This window comes from Cherax quadricarinatus, chromosome 14 (genome assembly GCF_038502225.1).
Source record: "Cherax quadricarinatus isolate ZL_2023a chromosome 14, ASM3850222v1, whole genome shotgun sequence".
NCBI classification, from domain to species: Eukaryota; Metazoa; Arthropoda; class Malacostraca; order Decapoda; family Parastacidae; genus Cherax; species Cherax quadricarinatus.
The window spans coordinates 25,500,189-25,525,188 of record NC_091305.1 but is presented as its reverse complement, the minus strand read 5'-3'; the positions used below and the strand labels follow the sequence as shown (position 1 = coordinate 25,525,188).

General features: G+C 45.4%; 1 protein-coding gene across 6 annotated transcripts in view; it reads right to left on the bottom strand.

Annotated features, from left to right (window-relative positions):
* The window catches only part of Ten-a (tenascin accessory), a 1,550,399-nt gene that overhangs the window by 432,425 nt on the left and 1,092,974 nt on the right, over positions 1–25,000 (bottom strand). For all 6 annotated transcript variants that reach the window (XM_070084924.1, XM_070084928.1, XM_070084925.1 and 3 more), the window contains 4 exons: positions 10,657–10,822; positions 7,539–7,677; positions 6,237–6,419; positions 3,634–3,825 (listed from right to left, as the gene is read on the bottom strand). In XM_070084924.1, the coding sequence (XP_069941025.1) occupies positions 3,634–3,825; positions 6,237–6,419; positions 7,539–7,677; positions 10,657–10,822 (680 nt within the window). The remainder of the gene's footprint in view (positions 1–3,633; positions 3,826–6,236; positions 6,420–7,538; positions 7,678–10,656; positions 10,823–25,000) is intronic.

The following is a 25,000-nucleotide window of genomic DNA, read 5'->3' as shown; positions in this document are numbered from 1 at the left end:
GTGATGCAGATGCACCGAGTACTGGATTTACCATCTCCTTGAGGTGCTGAGGTCGAATTCCCGTGTAACCTCCTGCAGATCCTGCAGGAAATGACACAATCACCTTATAGACTTCCGATTCAGGCAAAATTAATTGTTCAGTGATGGGGTCTTCCTCAGGGTTGTTGTTGATGGCTATGGTGTCCCTGGTTGGATGCTTGTCTCTTAGTGCTTGGGCTGTGGTCTCATCTTTGGGGGCTACAGTGTCGTCACTTGTAATTATTCGGATTGCTCCCATTGTGTTACCTTCTTCAATTTTTTTGCTAACCTGTGCGCAAATTTTCTCGTTTTCAGTGGGACTTTTCTTGGGTCTACCTTTGTGATTCCTGCGATGATGGGGCAGAGGGACACAATTATCCGTTCTTGGGTAGTTGCGCACTGCCTTGATAACTGACGTGGTTAGCAGTTTGCCTCATCTCTCAGGAACTGCAAGACAGACATTGCCGAACAGGAGCAGGTTGCGCCATGCTTGGATGGTGCCTCGGGCTTCTAAGTTGGTGGAACCTCCATTCACCTGCTTGAGAAGGTCTGTGAATTTCCCTGCTGCATATGGGCAAGCTGCTTTAGGGATGTGGGATAGGGTACTGTTAGCAGTGGATTTGAATGCCAACAGAAGGTTATCACAAGTGAGGAGGTTGCCATTGGAATTGTCATCTGCCTGTGGAGGCTGTGGGCTGCTCTCTGCTGGGGGCATATGTGATCCTGCACACCCATTGTGTGCACGAATGCGACCATCCCTGTTGCGTGCTCGAAACTCTCCGCATACCTGACATGTGCCTCTTCTTTCATTGTTGGGTGCACTGTTTCCCTGGCTTTGTGGCTGGCTGGCTTCATCATCTGCCATACCTCAAACTGTGTGGGAAGCCCAGGCTGAAGGGAAAATGGCGCATGGCACATACCGCATGTGGTTCATGGTGGTGGTAGGGGGAGGCGAGGGGTCTCCCCCCATTGTGGTGGGCGGTGGAGGAAAGGGAGGAGTGGAAGATGTGTGATGAGGCGGAGTAGGGCACTCACTCCCTCCCAGGACAAGTCACTATACAACACAATGCTCTGTGTACCTGTTACTATACGCCACTATGCTCTGTGCACAGCCCCCACTATAAACGACACGCCGCTATACACTACACGTGCTATGCGCATACCATGCTCATACTACGCACTATACACTATATACACTATACACACGGTGAACAAACACTCCATTGTTGTAACACGAGCACATGGTGTATGCGCGCCTGTTTGGGGAAGGGGGAGACACAGTCTTACCCCTCAACATCCGCCTCCTCCTCCTCCTCCATTAGGCCTTCCCTCACTGACCTCACCTACCCATGGTGACCGTTATGTTCCCTCACTGAATTCACATACACAACACTTTTCTTGATTCTGAAGGAAGAGACGAAACGCAGTCTTCTGGCCCTTTCCAACACGAGCAGCAGATATTTACACACCAGCCTTTCATGGCAAGTCAACAGAGCCTTATATACCTACAGCTGGTGTCCCACAAGGTTCTTGTCTTAGTCCAATTCTATTCAATATTTATGTGAATGATCTTCCTCAACCAGAGTTTAATCATACAATTATAACGCAATTTGCAGATGATGTTATCCATATCGTCTCGTCAACTCATTGGTGTCCTTAATGTATAACAAGCGGTGGTAAACCCGAAGGGGCGGGGTGAGCCACAAATATGACATGCGGTAGTAAACCCGCACGGGCTGGAGTAGGAGCACCAAAAAAAATAATTATATATATATATACTGGAAACAGTAAGAGAATACAAATAAACTAGTGATTAGTCAAGCTGGAACTGAAAACAGACAATTTTAATTAGTTACAAGAGAGAGTGAATGTTTCAACATTGTTAAAGAAAATGAATAAGTGAAGAACTCAAACTCGAAGTTACGTAATGTTTCAGAAAAAAAAGATAAAGTAGCAAATTATGACTTAGGAAGACAACACAACTAAGAGACAAGACAGGCTGGGCAGGAAAACTTAAAAGCACTATAACTGAAGTCATATTTCCAACAAAGTGAATTGAATCTTCAATTGAATGGAAAGAATATTAAAAAACTTTTGCAGTTTCCATGGCAATGGTACAAAATAGTTCTTTCAAAACGAGAAACAAAGAAAACAAAAAACAAAAACTTGTTTTTTTTTTTTTAACCAAAGAACAATATATTGTAACCCATTAACTCGAAGAACTTTAAACAAACTCTGAATAAATATACAGACATAATGACTTTTTTTATATAAATAAATAATAGAATCAAGCGTCGCAGAACTCAATTTTCTACTCATATTTTAAAAAAATTCAGGTAATCAGACGTATTCAAACTACTAAAATGAAATTGGTATGTGTATTTATAGAAGAAAATGGACTTTAAAGAACCAGACAAAACATCAGCAGCCAAATGAGATGAAATCCACTGCAATAACTCTAGTGGAAGTAAAATATCTATGAATAACTAAAGTGTAATGAACACTTGTCAATGGTCTATTATAACCCTCATGGAAACAGAAACACAGGAGATTGAGTGGACGGTATATTTTGACCCCTTTCTGCGATCCTCTTCAGCAGAAGGCTGAAGAGGATCCCGATAGAGAATCTATGATTAGATACTGACCCAAATGACGTAGTATAGCCAGAAGAGCTACATCACTGAGTAATAAACGAATGTTATTTTTTTTAGCGTTGCTAATTACACTGGAATGCTTAAAATTTAAGAACAAAACAAAACAGTAAACTGTTGATAACACGAAAGTGAGGAGAGTAAGTCAACCTTGTGCCACTGACATTAAAATAATTTTAACGAGAACTCCTTGGACTGTAAGAGGCTCTGTGAGGACGACATTTCTTGGCTTGTAAAATTCCAATCTTCTCATCTCTCTTCATACATTGTAGTGAGAATTTTCAAGTTTGCAGTGATATAAATGTGTGTGTGCGCGGATGTTACCTGTCACTTAAGCACTGGCAGCTGACTCTCGATACTGGCACCCTAGTTGGCACTACATTGGTGTGACTCATCCAGGACAGGAGTGAGGATAATCACAATGTCCTCCTTTTAATTGGCATACTTCTACAGTGTGTCTGCACTCTGAAGGACAATTGAATATTTTCGGTTTTGGATATGCAATGTACAGTGCCTGCACTCTGAAGGATTCATAAATACTTGCAGTTTTGGACATGGAAAGTATAGTGACTGCAATGCAGTTTGGAGTGTCTTTTAAAGTGTGACGTCAATTCATTGCTGGAAAGATAGTTAGGGAGAGAATGATAGCGAATGTATTTTCTTCGGGTCATCCTAGTCACCCTGGAAGAAAAAGAACTTCAGCTACAATCATTTTCCTCTCGGCCCCTTAAATTCCTTCAAGGCTGAGAGACTGATTACCTCATTTACTGTCATATACAATCTCTGTAGTGAACTGAAAAAGCAACTGGTTAGCCAAACGTCTTCAAAATAAAAATACGGAAGTGTTGCACATGTATCTAATTCCTCACCTTGTACCATTGACATTACGATGTTTTTTACTCTTCCCTGCGACGTACTTACACCCCTCGCTATGTAATACTGATGTCCCCCACTATCGACGCACCTGCTTCCGCTCGATGCCATCGTTGTAGACCGCCAGATACCACATGCCAGTGTCGAGGTACTCGACCAAACTGACATTGACGCCGTGGTCGTGCAGGAATCGACGGGGTCGAGCTAGGGACGGCAGGGCCAGGGGTTCCTCAAATACCTGAGTCGTCGACGACTCCTGCTCCACCTCCCACGTCGTCGACGCCTGTGGGAGACACGATAGATTACTACATCGAGGACTGAAGATGTAAGGGTTGGCTGAAAGGAAAGGTGTGAGGTAGTACCTGAAAAGAGGGTGAGGGGGGAGACCTGAAGGAGGGAAGATCTGAAGGAATGGTGAGAGGGAAGATCTGAAGGAATGGTGAGAGGGAAGATCTAAAGGAAAGGTGGAAGGGATAACCAGAAGGGAAAATCGAGAGGGAAGAGGTGTAGGTAAAGTGGAAGGGAAGACGAAGACGGAGTAAAGGTGGGGAGGAAGACTAGAAGAAAAGGTAGGAGGGAAAATGAAAAGTGGAAAAGAAAACATGAACAAACTGTGGGAAGAAACCTAGATAAATTAGGAATAAAAATAAATTTAAATAAATAAGAAATGGGCTAAAGTAGAAGTAAAGCAAGGAATAGGAAATAAAAAAATAAAACTAAAGAAGAGGGAAGGAAAGAAAGAAGGAAAAAAACGAAAGCAGACTGGTACACAGGACACAAACTTCTGGCAAGGAAGACAGTAAAGAAAAAAAAAACATGAGAAAATGCAGGAGGAGAAAATCATATCCAAAGGAAAAGAATTAATAATGGCAAGCAAAAGAAAATTACAAGAAAAAAGCTACAGTCTAAATAGTGCAATAATAATAATAATAATAATAATAATAATAATAATAATAATAATAATAATAATAATAATAATAATGAAAATAAAATAATAATATTAATAATAATAATTGACCAAAAGGGAAAGGGTTCAGAAAAGCAACATAGGAAAATGTTTTCAATATGAGAGAGAGAAATTTAATGCATTAAAACTGTGTAAGGAAAAAATATGCATTAACAAAGGAAAGGAAGGGAGGGACGGAAGGGGAAAGTAATGGGTGTGAAATGTTCCTCTGGTCCTGTGAGGGAAGGAAAGAGAATGTGTGTGTGTGTGTGTGTGTGTGTGTGTGTGTGTGTGTGTGTGTGTGTGTGTGTGTGTGTGTGTGTGTGTGTGTGTGTGGGATGGACCCCAATCATCGGTGGGGTTGATGGAGAAGGGAGGTGAAAAAGTGTAAGCAAGATAAATTCCAGTGGGGTTGGTGGGCAAGGTGGGAACTTCCCCACAAAATGTGAGGTTGGTAGGGCAAAGGAAATGTTAACCAATCACTCACCACCACTACCACCACCACCTCACAACCGCCGCCACCACCACCACCACCACCACCAACCCCACCGCCACCCCCACCACAGGAACCTCATAAGCCCCAGGAATGCTGCTCGGCTCCTCATAGACGTATTAACAAACTTTTGATGTTTAACTTAATTTAAGTTAGGGGCGAGGCGGAAGCCCCCAGGTAACATTCCTGAAGAGTTTCCTCCTCAATTAATTCCCCGCGCCTACCACGGCATTATTTCCCGAGGCGAGGAAAGTAGTGCCCGTACACACAACGCCAGTGCACATAACTCTAGAACATACCAGTGCATATAACTCTAATACATGTCAGTACACACTACACCAGTATACATGCCCCTGGTACACCGGTGTACCTTACACAAGCACACCACCAGCAAACTATCGTAAATACTCTCTCACGAATACACAATACACCAGTAAACACTACTGTGGCGTGCGACGAATACGTTACAATTCATTCGGCATTCACCACACAACCTCTTCTTACATTCCCTCTGTATCAACCAAACTGACAGTTAAGTCGAAGTGGCTGCCTGGGGCCCCTGGCCACTCTGATTCGCTGTCAGGGTTATACGTCAAACAACTGGGTGAGAGCTTGACTCCTACCGAACAGATCTTATATTTACCTCCCTGGCTGAAGTCAGACTCTCACGCACATACTTGGTCTCTCTCTCTTGTACGAAGTGAAAAAACAATTGCAGTGAGTGAACTCGCTTTGCTCTCTCTCTCTCGGTCATTAACATCTTTCTGCTCTACTGCACTGTGGAGGGAATATAAAGGTACTGAAAACTATCCTTTGTATGTGCCGTTGATTTTATCTTTGAGGTTGTTCCTTGTCTGGGGATTTGCTTTGAAGCCAGGTACTACAGGCCAATTCTTAGCATATTTGTTATAGTAATAATTACAGCACTGCACACACAACACTGCACCCTGGACCCATACACACTGCAGCATTATAAGACTCTAAGTTCTAACACACGAAAGAATTCAGTAGATTTTTCCTGATAACGAAGTTCATAAATTTTATAAATCAATCTACATTATGGGAAATTTAAAATCCTTAGATTAATCTTCAACCAGTAATGCCTGACCTACTTTATCTCTCACTGACTCCTGACCTGACCTACTTTATCTCTCACTGACTCCTGACCTGACTTGGCGAATCTGTCCGTGATCCTCTTAAATTCATTCATTACAGAAGAGGAAAACAACAGGAGGGGAATAACAATAACCTGTACCTCCTTGTCTGTCTGCAGTAGGTGATCGAGGTCGTCCTTGAGGGGGTGGTCGAGGATGGTGTTATCCTCGAAGGTGTGATCGAAGTCGATGTGGTGACCGTGTAGGAAGGGGTAACTCTCGATCACGTCCCTCAGACCCATGGGCGTGGGCGACACAGAGACCTGGTCCCCTCCAGAGACCGTCTGTGTGAGAGATGGGCATGTGGTGAGGCTGGGCATGATGTGAGGCTGGGGGGTAAACCTGGGCATGAGGTGAGGTTGGGCATGAGGTGAGGCTGGGCATGAGATGAGGTTGAACCGGAGATGAGATTTCTATACTTAGACTACACACTAAAATTTAAAAATAAAAATTGATATTTTTCTATTTTTATGTAATAAAAAAAAAGCTTAAAAAACAGAACGTATTAATGGTACTTTTCTTGATTTCCAATTTGCAAAAATCTAACATTACAAGATCAAGATAAAAAAATTATCCGACGTGTTATGGGTGTATTGTGACGATGGTCCGAGAGACTCAGTTCCCTCAGTCTTCCACCCAAAATGTAACCGGAGTGAGGACTGTAACAGTCATTGGGAAGCGCTAAATTCACACGGGTAACACGGTACCCGGAAAACAGGAGATAATCAGGAAGGAAAGTGGATCCAATTCCTCATATCATGACTTTAGAGTCGTGTTACCTCATGAAATCACAGAGGTGTAACAACCAGACCTTGTTTTTTTCGATATTTTTTTTCTGGCACAAGCCTTTACAAGCCTTTACCAGGAGCGAGAATGATTTTACTCTCACCAGAATACACAATTTATCTCCCCCTGTGCGAAACGTTCTGGTTATGACACTAATAATTTTGTGTGCTTCAACACTTGAGTGAAAATAATCCTTCGATAACAACGAATAATATTCACGAGGGCTGGACCTTCCTGATGGATTGTTTGTGCTGCCTAATACTTGCCTTGAATCCCTTTATCTTTTCGACCAAGAAGGGATTATGGCAATCCTTACAAGACATGTAATATACCTGTGACCTATGATGTATACCTGACCTCTCATATATCTGTGACAGGTTTTGCTCTATGACAGAGCAGTGAAATCTGTCATCAGTTAGTTCTTAAGAGTCTTCAAGGTTTGAGATAATCAACACAAGGCAATACCCGCTTGATTCTGGTCTCCCACTTACCCCCTGAGTTTGGCGCTTCTTCCACCTTGGTCTGCCACTTACCCACTAAGCCTGGCACTTCTCCCACTTTGGTCTGCCACTTACTAAATGAGCCTCACACTTCTCCCACCTTGGCCTGCCACTTACCCACTGAGCCTGGCGCTTAGCTCGACCTGGTCGGCCACTCTTGATAAATTCAACAAAGTCGTACTGAGTGATGCTGGGAGCCACGTTACGTCGCCCATAGATGGCCAGTTGAGCTGTGCGGGGAACCGTCAAGTTGAACCTGGGAAAGGAAGGTGTGTTAATGGCAGGGGGAAGTTAGGTAATGGCAGGGGGAAGTTAGGTAATGGCAGGGGGAAGTTAGGTAATGGCAGGGGGAAGTTAGGTAATAGAAGGAGGAAGTGAGGTAATGAAAGGGGGAAGTGAGGTAATGCAGGGGAAAGTGAATTAATGACAAGGAGAAAGTGAATTAATGGCAGGGAAAAGTGAGGTAATTTTCAGGGGACAGTGAATTAATGGCAAGAGAAAGTGAATTAATAGCAGGGGGGAAGGTACTTAATGGCATGGGAAAAGAGTTGACGACAAGGGAAAGTGAGTTAGTAGAGGGGGAAGCGAGTTAGTGGCAAGGGGAAAGTAAGTAATGGGGGATAATAAGTAAATGAAAAGAGAAATAGACGAGTCCATTTCTACCTTCCTCTTTATTCTTCCTACCCTCCTTCATGACACCCCCCCTCCCTCATGGCACTCGCCCTCCCTCATGACACTCCCCCTCCCTCATGACACTCCCCCTCCCTCATGACACTCCCCCTCCCTCATGACACTCCCCCTCCCTCATGACACTTCCCCTCCCTCATGACACTCCCCCTCCCTCATGACACTTCCCCTCCCTCATGACACTTCCCCTCCCTCATGACACTCCCCCTCCCTCATGACACTCCCCCTCCCTCATGACACTCCCCCTCCCTCATGACACTCCCCCTCCCTCATGACACTCCCCCTCTCATGACACTTCCCCTCCCTCATGACACTCCCCCTCCCTCATGACACTTCCCCTCCCTCATGACACTTCCCCTCCCTCATGACACTTCCCCTCCCTCATGACACTTCCCCTCCCTCATGACACTCCCTCTCCCTCATGACACTTCCCCTCCCTCATGACACTTCCCCTTCCTCATGACACTCCCCCTCCCTCATGACACTCCCCCTCCCTCATGACACTCCCCCTCATGACACTTCCCCTCCCTCATGACACTCCCCTCCCTCATGACACTCCCCCTGCCTCATGACCCTCCCCCTCCCTCATGACACTTCCCCTCCCTCATGACACTTCCCCTCCCACATGACACTTCCCCTCTCTCATAACACTCCCCCTCCCTCATGACACTCCCCCTCCCTCATGACACTCCCCTCTCCCTCATGACACTCCCCCTCCTCATGACACTCCCCTTCCCTCGTGACACTCCCCCTCCCTCATGACACTCCCCCTCCCTCATGACACTTCCCCTCCCTCATGACACTTCCCCTCCCTCATGACGCTTCCCCTCACTCATGACACTCCCCCTCCCTCATGACCCTACCCCTCCCTAATGACACTCCCCCTCCCTCATGACACTTCCCCTCCCTCATGACACTCCCCCTCATGACACTTCCCCTCCCTGATGACACTCCCCTCCCTCATGACACTCCCCCTGCCTCATGACCCTCCCCCTAGCTCATGACACTCCCCCTCCCTCATGACACTCCCCCTCCCTCATGACACTCCCCCTCCCTCATGACACTCCCCCTCCCTCATGACACTTCCCGTCCCTCATGACACTTCCCCTCCCTCATGACACTTCCCCTCTCTCATGACACTCCCCCTGCCTCATGACACTCCCCCTCCCTCATGACACTCCCCCGTCCTCATGACACTCCCCTCTCCCTCATGACACTCCCCCTCCTCATGACACTCCCCTTCCCTCGTGACACTCCCCCTCCCTCATGACACTCCCCCTCCCTCATGACACTCCCCCTCCCTCATGACACTTCCCCTCCCACATAACACTTCCCCACCCACATGACATTCCCCTCCCTCATGACACTTCCCCTCCCTCGTGACACTCCCCCTCCCTCATGACACTCCCTCTCATGACACTTCCCCTCCCTCATGACACTCCCCCTCCCTCATGACACTCCCCCTCCCTCATGACCCTCCCACCTCCCTCATGATACTCCCCCTCCCTCATGACACTTCCCCTCCCTCATGACACTTCCCCTCCCTCATGACACTTCCCCTCCCTCATGACACTTCCCCTCTCTCATGACACTCCCCCTCCCTCATGACACTCCCCTCTCCCTCATGACACTCCCCCTCCTCATGACACTCCTCTCCCTCATGACAGTGCCCCTTCCTCATAACACTCCCCCTCCCTTATAACACTCCTCCCTCCTTCATGACACTCCCTCTCCCTCATGACACTCCCCTCTCATGACACTCCCCCCTCCTCATGACACTCCCTCTTCCTCATGATTTTGTCCTACTCCCTCATGACACTCCCCCTACCTCTCCTCCTCCATCTACCTACCTTTTCATTCTTTTCTCCACTACACATATACTGTCCCACTCTCCCTTACTTCACATCTTCCCTCCCTTTTCATTCTCTCACCTACCCTCATTCCTTCTCACCCTTTTACATCTACTCTCTCTCTTCCACTCATCTCTATCTTACTTCTCCCACGTCTCCCTCCATCCTTTCCTTACACCTCTCCCTCTCCTCTCATACCTACTCTCTTTCTCTTCCTTTACGCCTTTTCTTCCTCCCTCCCGCCTCTTCTTACACCTATTCGATTCATTGATCCTTCCCTCACATCTACCCTTCCTCCGCTCCTCACTTCACACCTTCCACTCTACGTTCCCTCCCACTATCACTATCTCGTTATGTTTCTACACACATCCCTCCCCTCTCAGCCAACAAACCTACCTTACCTCCCTCCCTCCCCTCTCAGCCAACAAACCTACCTTACCTCCCTCCCTCCCCATTATCTTTCCTACCATCCCTTTCCTATCAAGCACACTCATTCCCTCTCTCCGTTCCACCCCCATACCTCTCTCATATCCCTAACACCTTCCTTAATTTCGCCTCTCATGCCTGCCTCTCCTCACTTCTTTCTCTCACACCTACCCTCCATCTCTCTGTCTTATACCTACCCTCCCTCGCTTCCCCTTCCCACAAACCTATCCCCTCGCTCTTCCCTTACCTTCCTACCCATGCATCACACTTACCTCATGAAGGTAGGTTGCTTGACCTCAAACTGAGCATTCCAGTAGCCTCTGGGAAGTATCTTGTTGACATAACGACGGTTGAGATCTCTGAGTCGTGTTAGTTCCGTGCTGCCCGTGTCAGACTTGGGCGGCCGCGCCAGTGTCGTCGTCAGAGGTGGTGAGTATGCTGTGAGAGACATTGTTTATATTACGTAAACTTAAGCACTGCTGTATGCTGCTACACTAATTTATATGAGAGTTACATGATGGGAACACTTGATGTGTGTGATGCTTCACTGCAGTATGTTGCTACACTATTGTATGTGAGAGTTACATAATGGGAACAGCTACTGTGTATGCTGCTTCACTGCAGTGTGGGGCAGTGCATCTCATATACAAATGAAATGTTACAGGATTGCTGACCGAAGCTGACAATTTTTTTTTTTCAAACTTGCAGAAATGAAGAGAAGGATAATACGGCAAATATTGCTCGTTCAAACTGGAGGTCAGGTTGTTTCCCAGGAATTTACCCCGCCCCTCCAAACCTCAATCTCCACAATCCCCAGAAACCGTAACAACCGGTCGCTCGGAGTTTCTAGAATAGCCCAAATGCCCTAACTTCCACATCTGTTCTCTCTCTTTGTAGTTACCCATTTACAACCTGGAGTGAGAAAACTTCAGCTGTTTCCAAATGACTCGAGTCAGTTCAATAGGCGTACAAGTGATGGGGATGGAGGGGCAGGGGTTGCAAAACTTGCTTCAGAGACTGTCCAAACACTGCCCAGAGCCGAATGTATACCAGAAAATCACAAACAACCCACACTTAGCAGAGGAACCATAGGAAGATGTTTCTGTCCATCTTGCATCATTGTCAAATCAAAAAAGCTGTGATCTGATAATGGTCCAGGACGGATCGAAACTTAGTCATAAATTTCCTCTCTACTTGTGGGTTATTTCTGAATTGTTTTGGTCACTTTGTGGAGATTTTGTTTTCCATATGCTTACCATAGGCACTTACAAACCTCACTGCTCAAAACACAAATATTGACAACATCTGCATGAACATTGTTCAGAATACCCATATATTGTCAAAAGCCCCATAAACACCCAAGACAGACCTGAGTCGGGACAAGACCGGCGAACCTAGTACAGGCAGCCTATAGAAAATTCCCGTAGGAATTGTACAGAAATGTTCTAATATTTATTAAGGAACCAGGAACACTAACGAAGCCATTACGTAATAGTTCCATTAGGGCGAAAAACCCGTCAAGGAATTAATCAATTTATTACAATTCCCACCAAATATTGAAATTAATCTCTTATTGTTGACCTGACTGACAGGCGGGTTCCGCTGATACAGCAGGTTAGGTTCCGCTGATACAGCAGGTTAGGTTCCGCTGATACAGCAGGTTAGGTTCCGCTGATACAGTAGGTTAGGTTCCGCTGATACAGCAGGTTAGGTTCCGCTGATACAGCAGGTTAGGTTCCGCTGATACAGCAGGTTAGGTTCCGCTGATACAGCAGGTTAGGTTCCGCTGATACAGCAGGTTAGGTTCCGCTGATACAGTAGGTTAGGTTCTGCTGATACAGCAGGTTAGGTTCCGCTGATACAGCAGGTTAGGTTCCGCTGATACAGCAGGTTAGGTTCCGCTGATACAGTAGGTTAGGTTCCGCTGATACAGCAGGTTAGGTTCCGCTGATACAGCAGGTTAGGTTCCGCTGATACAGCAGTTAGGTTCCGCTGATACAGCAGGTTAGGTTCCGCTGATACAGCAGGTTAGGTTCCGCTGATACAGTAGGTTAGGTTCCGCTGATACAGCAGGTTAGGTTCCGCTGATACAGCAGTTAGGTTCCGCTGATACAGCAGTTAGGTTCCGCTGATACAGCAGGTTAGGTTCCGCTGATACAGCAGTTAGGTTCCGCTGATACAGCAGGTTAGGTTCCGCTGATACAGCAGGTTAGGTTCCGCTGATACAGCAGGTTAGGTTCCGCTGATACAGCAGTTAGGTTCCGCTGATACAGCAGTTAGGTTCCGCTGATACAGCAGTTAGGTTCCGCTGATACAGCAGTTAGGTTCCGCTGATACAGCAGGTTAGGTTCCGCTGATACAGCAGGTTAGGTTCCGCTGATACAGCAGGTTAGGTTCCGCTGATACAGCAGTTAGGTTCCGCTGATACAGCAGTTAGGTTCCGCTGATACAGCAGTTAGGTTCCGCTGATACAGCAGTTAGGTTCCGCTGATACAGCAGTTAGGTTCCGCTGATACAGTAGGTTAGGTTCCGCTGATACAGTAGGTTAGGTTCCGGGTTACTGTGATAAAGGGAAAATCAATGAAAAGTAAATAATAACCTTTTTTTTCACTTTCAAATCCATATAAAAGCCAAATAATTATCATATATTAAGTGAGCAATATAGCTAGGCCTAAAAAAAGTGCAAATGCATATAGAGTACACACATTACTTGCCTCAAAATATTTTCATCCTTAGCTTACAGTAAGTAGCGAATATATTGATTGTAGGAAGTCTAAGTAAATGAAAATTGGATATAATAAAAAACTGCTGAATTAGCGTAATGCTGTAAAGCGAAGCGCTGTAAAGCGAAGCGCTGTAAAGCGAAGCGCTGTAAAGCGGGGCTCTCTTGTTCAATGTTCATGTTTCTCGAATTACGGGAGGGATCCAGTCTGGTCCAAACGTCTACCGGGAGTTTACCTGGATAGTGTTTCGAGGGTCAGCGCCCTCGCGGCCCTCGTTGACCTTCAGACGGGTAGATGACCTGAACAACCAGTCTGATGGTGCTGGCTGTAGGAAGTCCCGCGTATGCACCACAGCCCGGCTGATCAGGAAATGACTTAACAAACTTGCCAATTTTCCATTTGAAGACTGTCAATATTCAGTTATCAATAACCCCTCATGCATGAAGAGAGAATGTTGAAAAGTCTTGGTCCCTTCACACTTGTTTTAAAATAAAACCGAAAAAAACGTCATTCACATGCAAAATATCTTAAACCCATTATAAAACCACGAGTAATATTCGTGCAGATCTGAACGTTTCCGTGTGGTGCGACAGTCTTTTGTTTTTATTAATTTCTTTGTATAAAGAAAAATATAATTAAACTGGAGTAGCTAAGTCTTAAATACAATTGGTTTTCTAAGTTTACATAGAGCGTCAAAATTGATGTCATAATGATCTTATAATATCGGGATAAAAACTCCCTTCAAAGTATATAAACAGAGATATGCAAGTTTATATATATATAGAGCGAGGTTTTAATTAAATCCCAATTTTAGGGATTAAAGAAATGTAATGAATAAGGAGTTTTAATGAGCCTTCGTGTGGTTGGTAGAGTTTGTAGCCGATTACCTTAACCAAGGAACTCGTGTTTATATACACTCACAGGAACACTTACACTCTCCCACACCTACCTTCACTCTCCCACACCTACCTTCACTCTCCCACACCTACCTTCACTCTCCCACACCTACCTTCACTCTCCCACACCTTCCTTCACTCTTCCACACCTACCTTCACTCTCCCACACCTACCTTCACTCTCCCACACCTACCTTCACTCTCCCACACCTACCTTCACTCTCCCACACCTACCTTCACTCTCCCACACCTACCTTCCTTCACTCTCCCACACCTACCTTCCTTCACTCTCCCACACCTACCTTCACTCTCCCACACCTACCTTCACTCTCCCACACCTACCTTCACTCTCCCACACCTACCTTCACTCTCCCACACCTACCTTCACTCTCCCACACCTACCATCACTCTCCCACACCTACCTTCACTCTCCCACACCTACCATCACTCTCCCACACCTACCTTCACTCTCCCACACCTACCTTCACTCTCCCACACCTGCCTTCACTCTCCCACACCTACCTTCACTCTCCCACACCTACCTTCACTCTCCCACACCTACCTTCACTCTCCCACACCTACCTTCACTCTCCCACACCTACCTTCACTCTCCCACACCTACCTTCACTCTCCCACACCTACCTTCACTCTCCCACACCTACTTTCGCTCTCCCACACCTACCTTCACTCTCCCACACCTACTTTCACTCTCCCACACCTACCTTCATTCTCCCACACCTATCTTCACTCTCCCACACCTACCTTCACTTTCCCACACCTACCTTCGTTCTCCCACGCCTACCTTCACTCTCCCACACCTACCTTCACTCTCCCACACCTACCTTCACTCTCCCACACCTACCTTCACTCTCCCACACCTACCTTCACTCTCCCACACCTACCTTCACTCTCCCACACCTACCTTCACTCTCCCACACCTACCTTCACTCTCCCACACCTACCTTCACTCTCCCACACCTACCTTCACTCTCCCACACCTACCTTCACTCTCCCACACCTACCTTCACTCTCCCACACCTACCTTCACTCTCTCACACCTACCTTCACTCTCCCACACCTACCTTCACTCTCCCACACCTACTTTCACTCTCCCACACCTACTTTCATTTTCCCACACCTACCTTCACTCTCCCACACCTACTTTCACTCTCCCACACCTACGTTCACTCTCCCACACCTACCTTCACTCTTTCACACCTTCCTTCACTCTCCCACACCTACCTTCACTCTCCCACACCTACCTTCACTCTCCCACACCGACCTTCACTCTCCCACACCTACCTTCACTCTCCCACACCTACCTTCACTCTCCCACACCTACCTTCACTCTCCCACACCTACCTTCACTCTCCCACACCTACCTTCACTCTCCCACACCTACCTTCACTCTCCCACACCTACCTTCACTCTCCCACACCTACTTTCACTCTCCCACACCTACTTTCATTTTCCCACACCTACCTTCACTCTCCCACACCTACCTTCACTCTCCCACACCTACCTTCACTCTCCCACACCTACCTTCACTCTCCCACACCTACCTTCACTCTCCCACACCTACCTACACTCTCCCACACCTACCTTCACTCTCCCACACCTACCTTCACTCTCCCACACCTACCTTCACTCTCCCACACCTACCTTCACTCTCCCACACCTACCTTCACTCTTCCATGCCTACCTTCACTCTCCCACACCTACCTTCACTCTTTCACACCTTCCTTCACTCTCCCACACCTACCTTCACTCTCCCACACCTACTTTCACTCTCCCACACCTACGTTCACTCTCCCACACCTACCTTCACTCTCCCACACCTACTTTCACTCTCCCACACCTACGTTCACTCTCCCAGCATCATTGAGTGCAGGAGGAACTACCATAAATACTACTGTAAATGTTACCATAAACTCTTTCTCTCTGGAAAACTTCCAGCCGGGTATATATATATATATATATATATATATATATATATATATATATATATATATATATATATATATAAACACTGATCTCTGGCTGAAGGAGACTCGAACCTACGAACCTTGGAACAAGGTACGCAGTGCCTTACCATTCTCGCCACACTGGACCAATACCTTGGCGTCCAGCTTGCGCTAGACGTTTGATCCAAGGCAGCCAGCTATCAGGGAGAAGGCTTACATGCTGATGCATGCAGGGGATATATATATATATATATATATATATATATATATATATATATATATATATATATATATATATATATATATATGCCGTTCTGAACAGGTAAAACTGGTCAATTAGCAGGATCTCATTTAAAATTAAGTCCTCTCTAAATTTTTTTCTTATGCGTTTAAAGATATATATTGTTTTCGTTAATGTTAATGTAAAAAATAATAATTTTTGCACAAAACAACTTTAGTAATCTTACCTTATTATAACAAGAACAATTTAATTTAGCCTGATCCAACTAAATATATTTTAGACTAGTTTAAACAATTTAATAATAAACAAACACAATCAAACATATATTTTTTCGTTAGGCTCAGAATGATTTTTACGAAATTATTGCATACACAAATTTTCCCTTGCCTTATTCGGCAAGAAGAGCGTTGCTATTTAAGCCAAAATCGCAAGTATTACCTATTCGATATATATATATATATATATATATATATATATATATATATATATATATATATATATATATATATATATATATATGCGCAGACAGGCGATCTTAACTATGCAAGACAAGTCACAGGGTGGGGGGGGGGGGGTTGACGCTCGACCAGTTGTCTACGCACCAAAACATCATGCTACGCCAGTTGATGTATGGTTATATAACTCATTTGTCTGTGATTGCACCATACAATGACAAGATTACCTGATTACACAGGTAGTGGGTTAAAGGATATTAGAAGTAGAAATCTGGATCATAGAAATATTATAGGAATGGTATAGAAGAATCCCAAGTAAGGCATAATAATCGATACTGAGAAGAATAGTAGACAATATAAAGGATACGTCTCAGTACCCCTGAGAACATTCAGGAACAGGACATTTAAACGGACGAGGAGCACATTCACTTCCTTTCTTTTATTAATTAAATAGGTTACAAAGAATAACAGCAATCTTTATATATAATACCCACTGAGAAACCTATTTTCTCAAGTCACAGGACCTGTTCTAAACGGCTATAAAAAGCTTAGGGCAGACTATTACACCTTCTAATTTAATAATTCTTGACTTCTCAAAACCTTCTTACCCCATATGGGGGGACGCGGGGGAAGGTGGCAGTGGTGGGTGTGACGCTGACCACCGGCCACATTCTAAGAGAGTCAGGGGGGAGGCGACAGGTCCACTCTGCGCTATTCTGAGAGAAAAAAACTTCCCCTCTCTCCTTCAGTTGCAACCTTGCAACACTGCATAGCTCCTGATGACGCACTGAGAAGTGCGAAAGTACTTGAGCTAAAGATTTCCACCCCTTGTGGCTTGTCTTGCGCATATATATATATATATAATATATATATATAATATATATATATATATATATATATATATATATATATATATATATATATGAATATATATATATATATATATATATATAATATATATATATATATATATATATATATATATATATATATATATATATATATAATTAATATATATATATATATATATATATATAATATATATATACTTTGAAAATAGACTTATACAGATGAATCCTGGAGGCGGGAAGAACTGCATGCACTGTATAAGAGGAGTGAGGATGCTCACTCCTACAGTGATGTCAGCACACACTTCAGAGAGAGATTGAATGAATGATATTGTGTTCACTTTTTTTATTTGTGTATTTGGGAGTCACCCCTACCTCGGTAGGAGAAAGAAAACCAAGGAAGCTAATGAAGGAGAGAGAGAGAGAGAGAGAGAGAGAGAGAGAGAGAGAGAGAGAGAGAGAGAGAGACAGACAGACAGACAGAGAGAGAGATAGTGTACCATGTAAACACATCCACTACAAGAGCAAGGAGATAACACCAAGGCACAGAGGATCATGATCTTACACGACTATGGCTTCACGTTGGGAAGCATGAGGATGCTAAGGGTGGTGGGAGATGAGAGGGGTTGAGACAGACGGAATGGGTGCGAGTATAAAAAAGAAGAGGGTGGGTGAGTTGGAAGGGAATTGGGGAGACAAAAGATGGTTAATGAGATGGGAAGGAGAGAAAGAAGATAATAACATAAAAAGGAATAAAGGGTGGGAGAGATTGTAGTGGGTGGGACGGAAGGAGGTGGAAGGGATTGAAATGCGAGGAATTTAAGGAAGTGGGAGAAACAGAAAGTGGGTTGAAACATGGAAGGTGGTCAGAGAGATGGAAGGGGATAAGAGACAGGCAAAGGGATGGTAAACATGAAAGGAACTGTGAGTGACAGAAGGAAGCGAGAGTGATGGAATGGGGTGAGAGTAATAATAGGGTGAGAAAGGCGAAATGGGGTGGGAGAAAGGTTCGCCAGAGAAAAAGTGTTGGAAGACGGAAGGGAAACGTGTGGGGGAAGGGGGGAGGAAGTGAGATTTAGAAAGAAAAGAAAATTAGGGAGGCAAGATAATAAGAGGAGGGAGAGGTGAGAGATGAAGGGGGAGGGGAAAGATGGGAGATGTTGCAGGGGAGAGGAAGCTGTAGGAGGATGCTCCGCTATAACACACTGGGCCAGTGTTCAGAATTATGCAAATCGTCTCCCCCACCCAACTCCCCTACCCGTTTATCCCCCTCCGTTCTGGCTTATCTCAGTTCTGTGTATGAGAGAGAGAGAGAGAGAGAGAGAGAGAGAGAGAGAGAGAGAGAGAGAGAGAGAGAGAGAGAGAGAGAGAGAGAGAGAGAGAGAGAGAGAGAGAGAGAGAGAGAGAGACTACATTCATTCCGGTGAGAATGCAGCAAGCAGCTACGAGGCACCGCACGTGTGTCTGCAAGCACCAGAGCCCGTGGAAAGAACACAAAACTTTTTCAATGCTAAGGTGAAGCTGCCATCCAGCAGAAAATTCTGCGGAAGGAGACGCAGACATTTCAGCAGACACTGGCAAAACCTTCAGCAAGCACGAACACCCTTCAGGACACACACACGAGAGTGAGCAACAGCACGCAGCACACACTACACATGCACACACTACACACGCACACAGTACACACGCACACACTACACACACTACACACGCACACACTACACACATTACACACGGACACACACTACACACACTACACACCACACACTACACACGCACACACTACACACGCACACACTACACACGCACACAGTACACACGCACACACTACACACACTACACACGCACACACTACACACACTACACACGCACACACTACACACACTACACAAGCACACACTACACACGCACACACTACACACATTACACACGCACACACACTACACACGCACATACTACACACACTGCACACGCACACACTACACACGCACACACTACACACGCACACACTACACACGCACACACTCCACACTACACACGCACACACTACACACGCACACAGTACACACGCACACACTACACAAACTACACACGCACACATTACACACACTACACACGCATACACTACACACATTACACACGCACACACTACACACGCACACACTACACACGCACACACTACACACACTACACATATTACACACGCACACACTACACACGCACACACTACGCACACTACACACGCACACACTACACACACTACACACGCACACACTACACACATTACACACGCACACACACTACACACGCACACACTACACACACTACACACGCACACACTACACACGCACACACTACACACGCACACACTACACACACTACACACGCACACACTACACACGCACACAATACACACACTACACACGCACACACTACACACACTACACACGCACACACGCACACACTACACACGCACACACTACACACACTACACACGCACACACTACACAGCGCACACACAATAGGCCAAATGCACACACTACACACGCACACACTACACACAATTGCACACGCACACACTACACACACTACACACGCACACACTACACACGCACACACTACACACACTACACACGCACACACCACACACACTACACACGCACACACTACACACGCGCCCACTACACACGCACACATTACACACACTACACACGCACACACTACACACGCACACACTACATACACTGCACACGCACACACTACACACGCACACACTACACACACTACACACGCACACACTACACACGCACACACTACACACGCACACACTACACACTCACACACTACACACTCACACACTACACACGCACACACTACACACACTACACACGCACACACTACACACGCACACACTACACACACTACACACGCACACACTACACACGCACACACTACACACTACACACGCACACACTACACACGCGCCCACTACACACGCACACATTAAACACACTACACACGCACACACTACACACACTACACACGCACACACTACACACGCACATACTACACACGCACACACTACACACGCACATACTACACACGCACACACACACACCCACTACACGCACTAAACACACTACACGCACGGTACACTACGCAATACACATGCACACACTACACACGCGCACACAGTACACACTACACGCACGGTACACCACACAATACACATGCACATACTACACACGCGCACACAGTACACACTACAAATACTACATACTACAAACATACACACACACACACACACAGGGGCCAGGAGCTAGGACTCGACCCCTGCAACCACAAATAGGTGAGTACAGGCACGAGATACCGGCCATGTCTCCACATTCTCTCCTCTATCCTCTATCTTCATATAAAAAAAAATCTCGATATTTTTTTTTCCTCTCCAGCACACTTCCCCAACGTTATCGCACGCTAACATAACCCCAGACTATTTTACAGGCTTGCTGTGTCGTCAGCAGGTCAAATACCATTGAAAGAACTGAAACCCCTCTCATTTGTCCAAATATTTAGAAGCTTCTTGCTAATCCAGATATTCGAATCCCTTCGCTAATTAGAACATTAAGGAATTCGTACTCTCTCAGTATTACCGACCTTTAAATCTTGTCACTGATTTCTTTCGAATACTCTTGCTGCCTCAGATATTCGAGCCATCTCTCTAATGTGGACATTCGAATTCGCTCTAGTTTGTGTACGTTATCGGACGTCATTCTATATAAATGACAATTTTTGATGTAGGTGAGGGGGGGGGGAACTTTGAACAGAACGAAAATGGATTAAGAACGGAACAGAAATGGAGCCAGAAAGGGGTTGGCGAGGAGCCGGAACGGGTTCAGGAAGGAGCCGGAACAGAATCGGATTGGAGCCAGGAGTAGGAGGAAGAGGTCGTGTCAGAGCCAGGATGGTGTTGGAGCAGAAATGGAACGGAGTTGGAACCGAATCGAAATAGAGTAGAAATAGAGTCGGAACCGAGTCGGTATGTAGCCAAAACTGTCGGAATTGAGCCAGAATGGTGTTCGAATTTAGCCAGAAAAGAGTTGGAATTTAAACAGAACGGTGTGGGAATTTAGCAAAACAAGATCAATTCTCTTTCTTCATCAAACTTTATACTTTCCTTTTATCCTTAGATTGGTCAACTTGACCTTCGTTAGTGAAGGGGAGAGAGAGAGAGAGAGAGAGAGAGAGAGAGAGAGAGAGAGAGAGGAGAGAAGAGAGAAGAGAGAAAGAGAGAGAGGGGGAAGGAGAAAGAGGTTAAGAGGGAATAAGCGAGTGAGATGAAGATGGGAGTCCCAGCACCAGGGTAAGGATGCTGGAGAGCTCTGCAGGTGACAGTCAACAAATCACAAGACTGCCCAGAGAGAGTTGGATCCCTCTCCCTGTAGATTCCTCATCTCTACCCCCACCCATCTTCCACTCCTCCCTCCCTCCCTCCCTCCCTCCTTCCCTCCTCTCTCTCTCTCTCTCTCTCTCTCTCTCTCTCTCTCTCTCTCTCTCTCTCTCTCTCTTGCTCTGTCTCTCTGCCATTCGATACTGTACAATCATCCGTATTAGGAAGTTGTTAGGAGTCAACATTTGATAAAGTAGGAGGAACAAGAGAGGGTCAGATCTTTAAAGCCACTCAATACTAAGGCAAAGGAGATGGATAGAAAGGAAAGAAAAGAGGGAGTGGAGAATGGAGAGGAATAGGAAGGAAAGAATATGAGAGAGGGAACCCAATAGGGAAGGAGGAATAAGGTACAGAAGCAACAATTCCTAGAAGAAAGGAGACAGAAGATAACGATCCAGTTTTTAACAACATCGGAGACTGGGATCTGAAGACAGTATGCAGAATTTTTACAGGGACAATGTAAGGTTAAGTGCTAGATAAAGCTCTAGTCTGGTCTGGTCTACAGGCCTTGTCTGAGACCGGGCCACAGGAATGTCGAGGACCCCTGTTTACAATCGAGGATAAACTTCCAACTGTCTAAAGTTGATATTCAGGCTAGTTGACCTTGTAACTACACCCAAGACTGGATGTCAGACATTCACTCGCTTTAGGCTGATTAACACATACCAGAGTTCTGTCTCTGTATATGAACTAAAGCAAGAGAGTGTACTCATTCTTGCTCTGTCTCTCTCTAATTCTCTCTTATCTTGCCCATAATATTGTATTTATAAGTGTATCGTACTACTATAAACACGAATACAAAACGATGATGGTTCTTTCTTATCTGTTGGGTTACTTTATTGATTGCTCCATTGCTGGTATTGTACCTTTATGGCCAGATACCACATGTCTTCTGACTGTATCTGTTTTCGTAATATTCTCGTACAAGAGTTGCACTCAACATCTGGTGGCGAGAAGACCTCGACAAGATGTGAGACTCGCTTCTGACAGATCCTCACGTGCTTACCTGGTCGAAGTCACATCTGTCCACTCTATGTCGAGGGAGGGAGGAAGGTTGCGAGGAATGGTTGGAGGGAGGGAAATTTAGAAGGGAGCAATTGTAAGAGATAGGGATGAAGGAAAAGACGGATCGAGGGTGGGATAAAAAGAAGGAATGAAGGAGGGAGGGAAGGAAGAAGGTAAGGAAGCGAGGAGGGAGGAAGGGATTACTAGCATTATTTCCACCAATTACCGACCATCCTGACAGACAAACGGCCGCTCGGAACAATCTCCGCCAATCATCGTCGCCTCTGAGGACTCACACTCATTGCTTCCACCAATTGGAGACGTCCATCTTCCCGGAGAAAATATGAGCCAATCACTGTTATCCTCGTGTGTGTGTGTGTGTGTGTGTGTGTGTGTGTGTGTGTGTGTGTGTGTGTGTGTGTGTGTGTGTGTGTGTGTGTGTGTGTGTGTGTGTGTGTGTGTGTGTGTGTTTGGGTATGTGTGCGAGTGTGCTTACCTACATGTTGCTTCTAGGGTCGAGTCATAGCCCCAGGCTCCTCGCCTCCGCTATATTCCTTTCTCTTTTGAGCGCTCTCATACCCATTCTTAAAACTCTGTATGGATCCTGCATCTGCCACTTTACTGTGCAAGTTGTGGTGCTCGTGGCGCACTTGACAGCGACTTCAGCTCACAAACTGAGGGACCGGGACTCGATTACCGGACGAGAAAAAACATTTGGAACGTTTCCTTACAACTACTGCCCCTGTTTACCTAGTAGTAAGTAGATACCTGGTACTGGGCAACTGGCATGCGTTGCATCCTGGGGGAGAGGATTAAAAAAGCCTCATAAGAAAGTAAATATTTATGTGAGACTAAGACTTCATTAAGTTATCCTGGGTTATTATTTTTTTCACCTCCTGATCACTCTTAGGCTGAGATATATCCTAAAATCCTTGTGACTCATCTATGTTTTTAATTACCAGCTGTGCACTAGTGTATCAATTTCCCGACTCTCGAACAATCTGTCCCTGTCCACCCTATCAATCCCTCTCAGTATTTTGTATATAGTTATCATGTCACCTCATGGTCCTTCTGTTCTCAGTTGTCATCAGGTTCAGTTCCTTTATTTTATCCACACAGTTCCTATCCCCTGGCCTTCATGACTAGCCTCGCTGCACACCTCTGTCGTCCCCCACAACAAAACCACAGCTCCTCACCTCAATTTTTATCAGTGAAACCCTAAAATTGTAATTAAAGCATTCAACGTTTTTCGTGGACTGCAGAGGATTGAAACAGGGAAGAATTTACCTCACCATTGTTAACACTTCACAGTCAGGCAAGTGACGGATCTGAGCCTAAGTTACTGACGTTCTGCTCGCGTTGTTACTGCACTCACCGATTGTAAATTTCCCCCCGGTTTAATTCCATGAAATCACTGAACAAATAAAACTGTTTGGTAAACCTTACACCAGCACACAATTTCTCTCTCTCTCTCTCTCTCTCTCTCTCTCTCTCTATATATATATATATATATATATATATATATATATATATATATATATCAATAACAACACTTCGACTAGCCAAGGACTAGAACCCACGCTCCTTTGGCCTGCCTCATGGTGGGCGAAAACTCATGACGCCTTAATCCACTGGACCACACAATCCTTAAGAGTAGCGCATCCTTGGCTAGTGGCAGTATTGTTATTAATCATTATCTCTTGTTCGTGAGCACAAATATATACATATGTATATATATATATATATATATATATATATTACTGTACCCACGAAACGAGTGATATTGATCAATAACAACACTGCACTAGCCAAGAAGTCGAATGCATGCTGTTTTGGCCCGCCCCATGGTAAGCGAAAACGCATGACGCTTTAGACCACACAATCCTTAACAATGGTGCATCCAGCCAAGCTAGATGTTGCACCCGCCATTGAAGGACATGCGGTGGTGTGGACGCCTCTGAGCTGATTTTATTCTACTCCCTGTTTGTGTACTAGCTCAAAAAGCAGTATATTATACTACTGCACCCACGGAACAAGT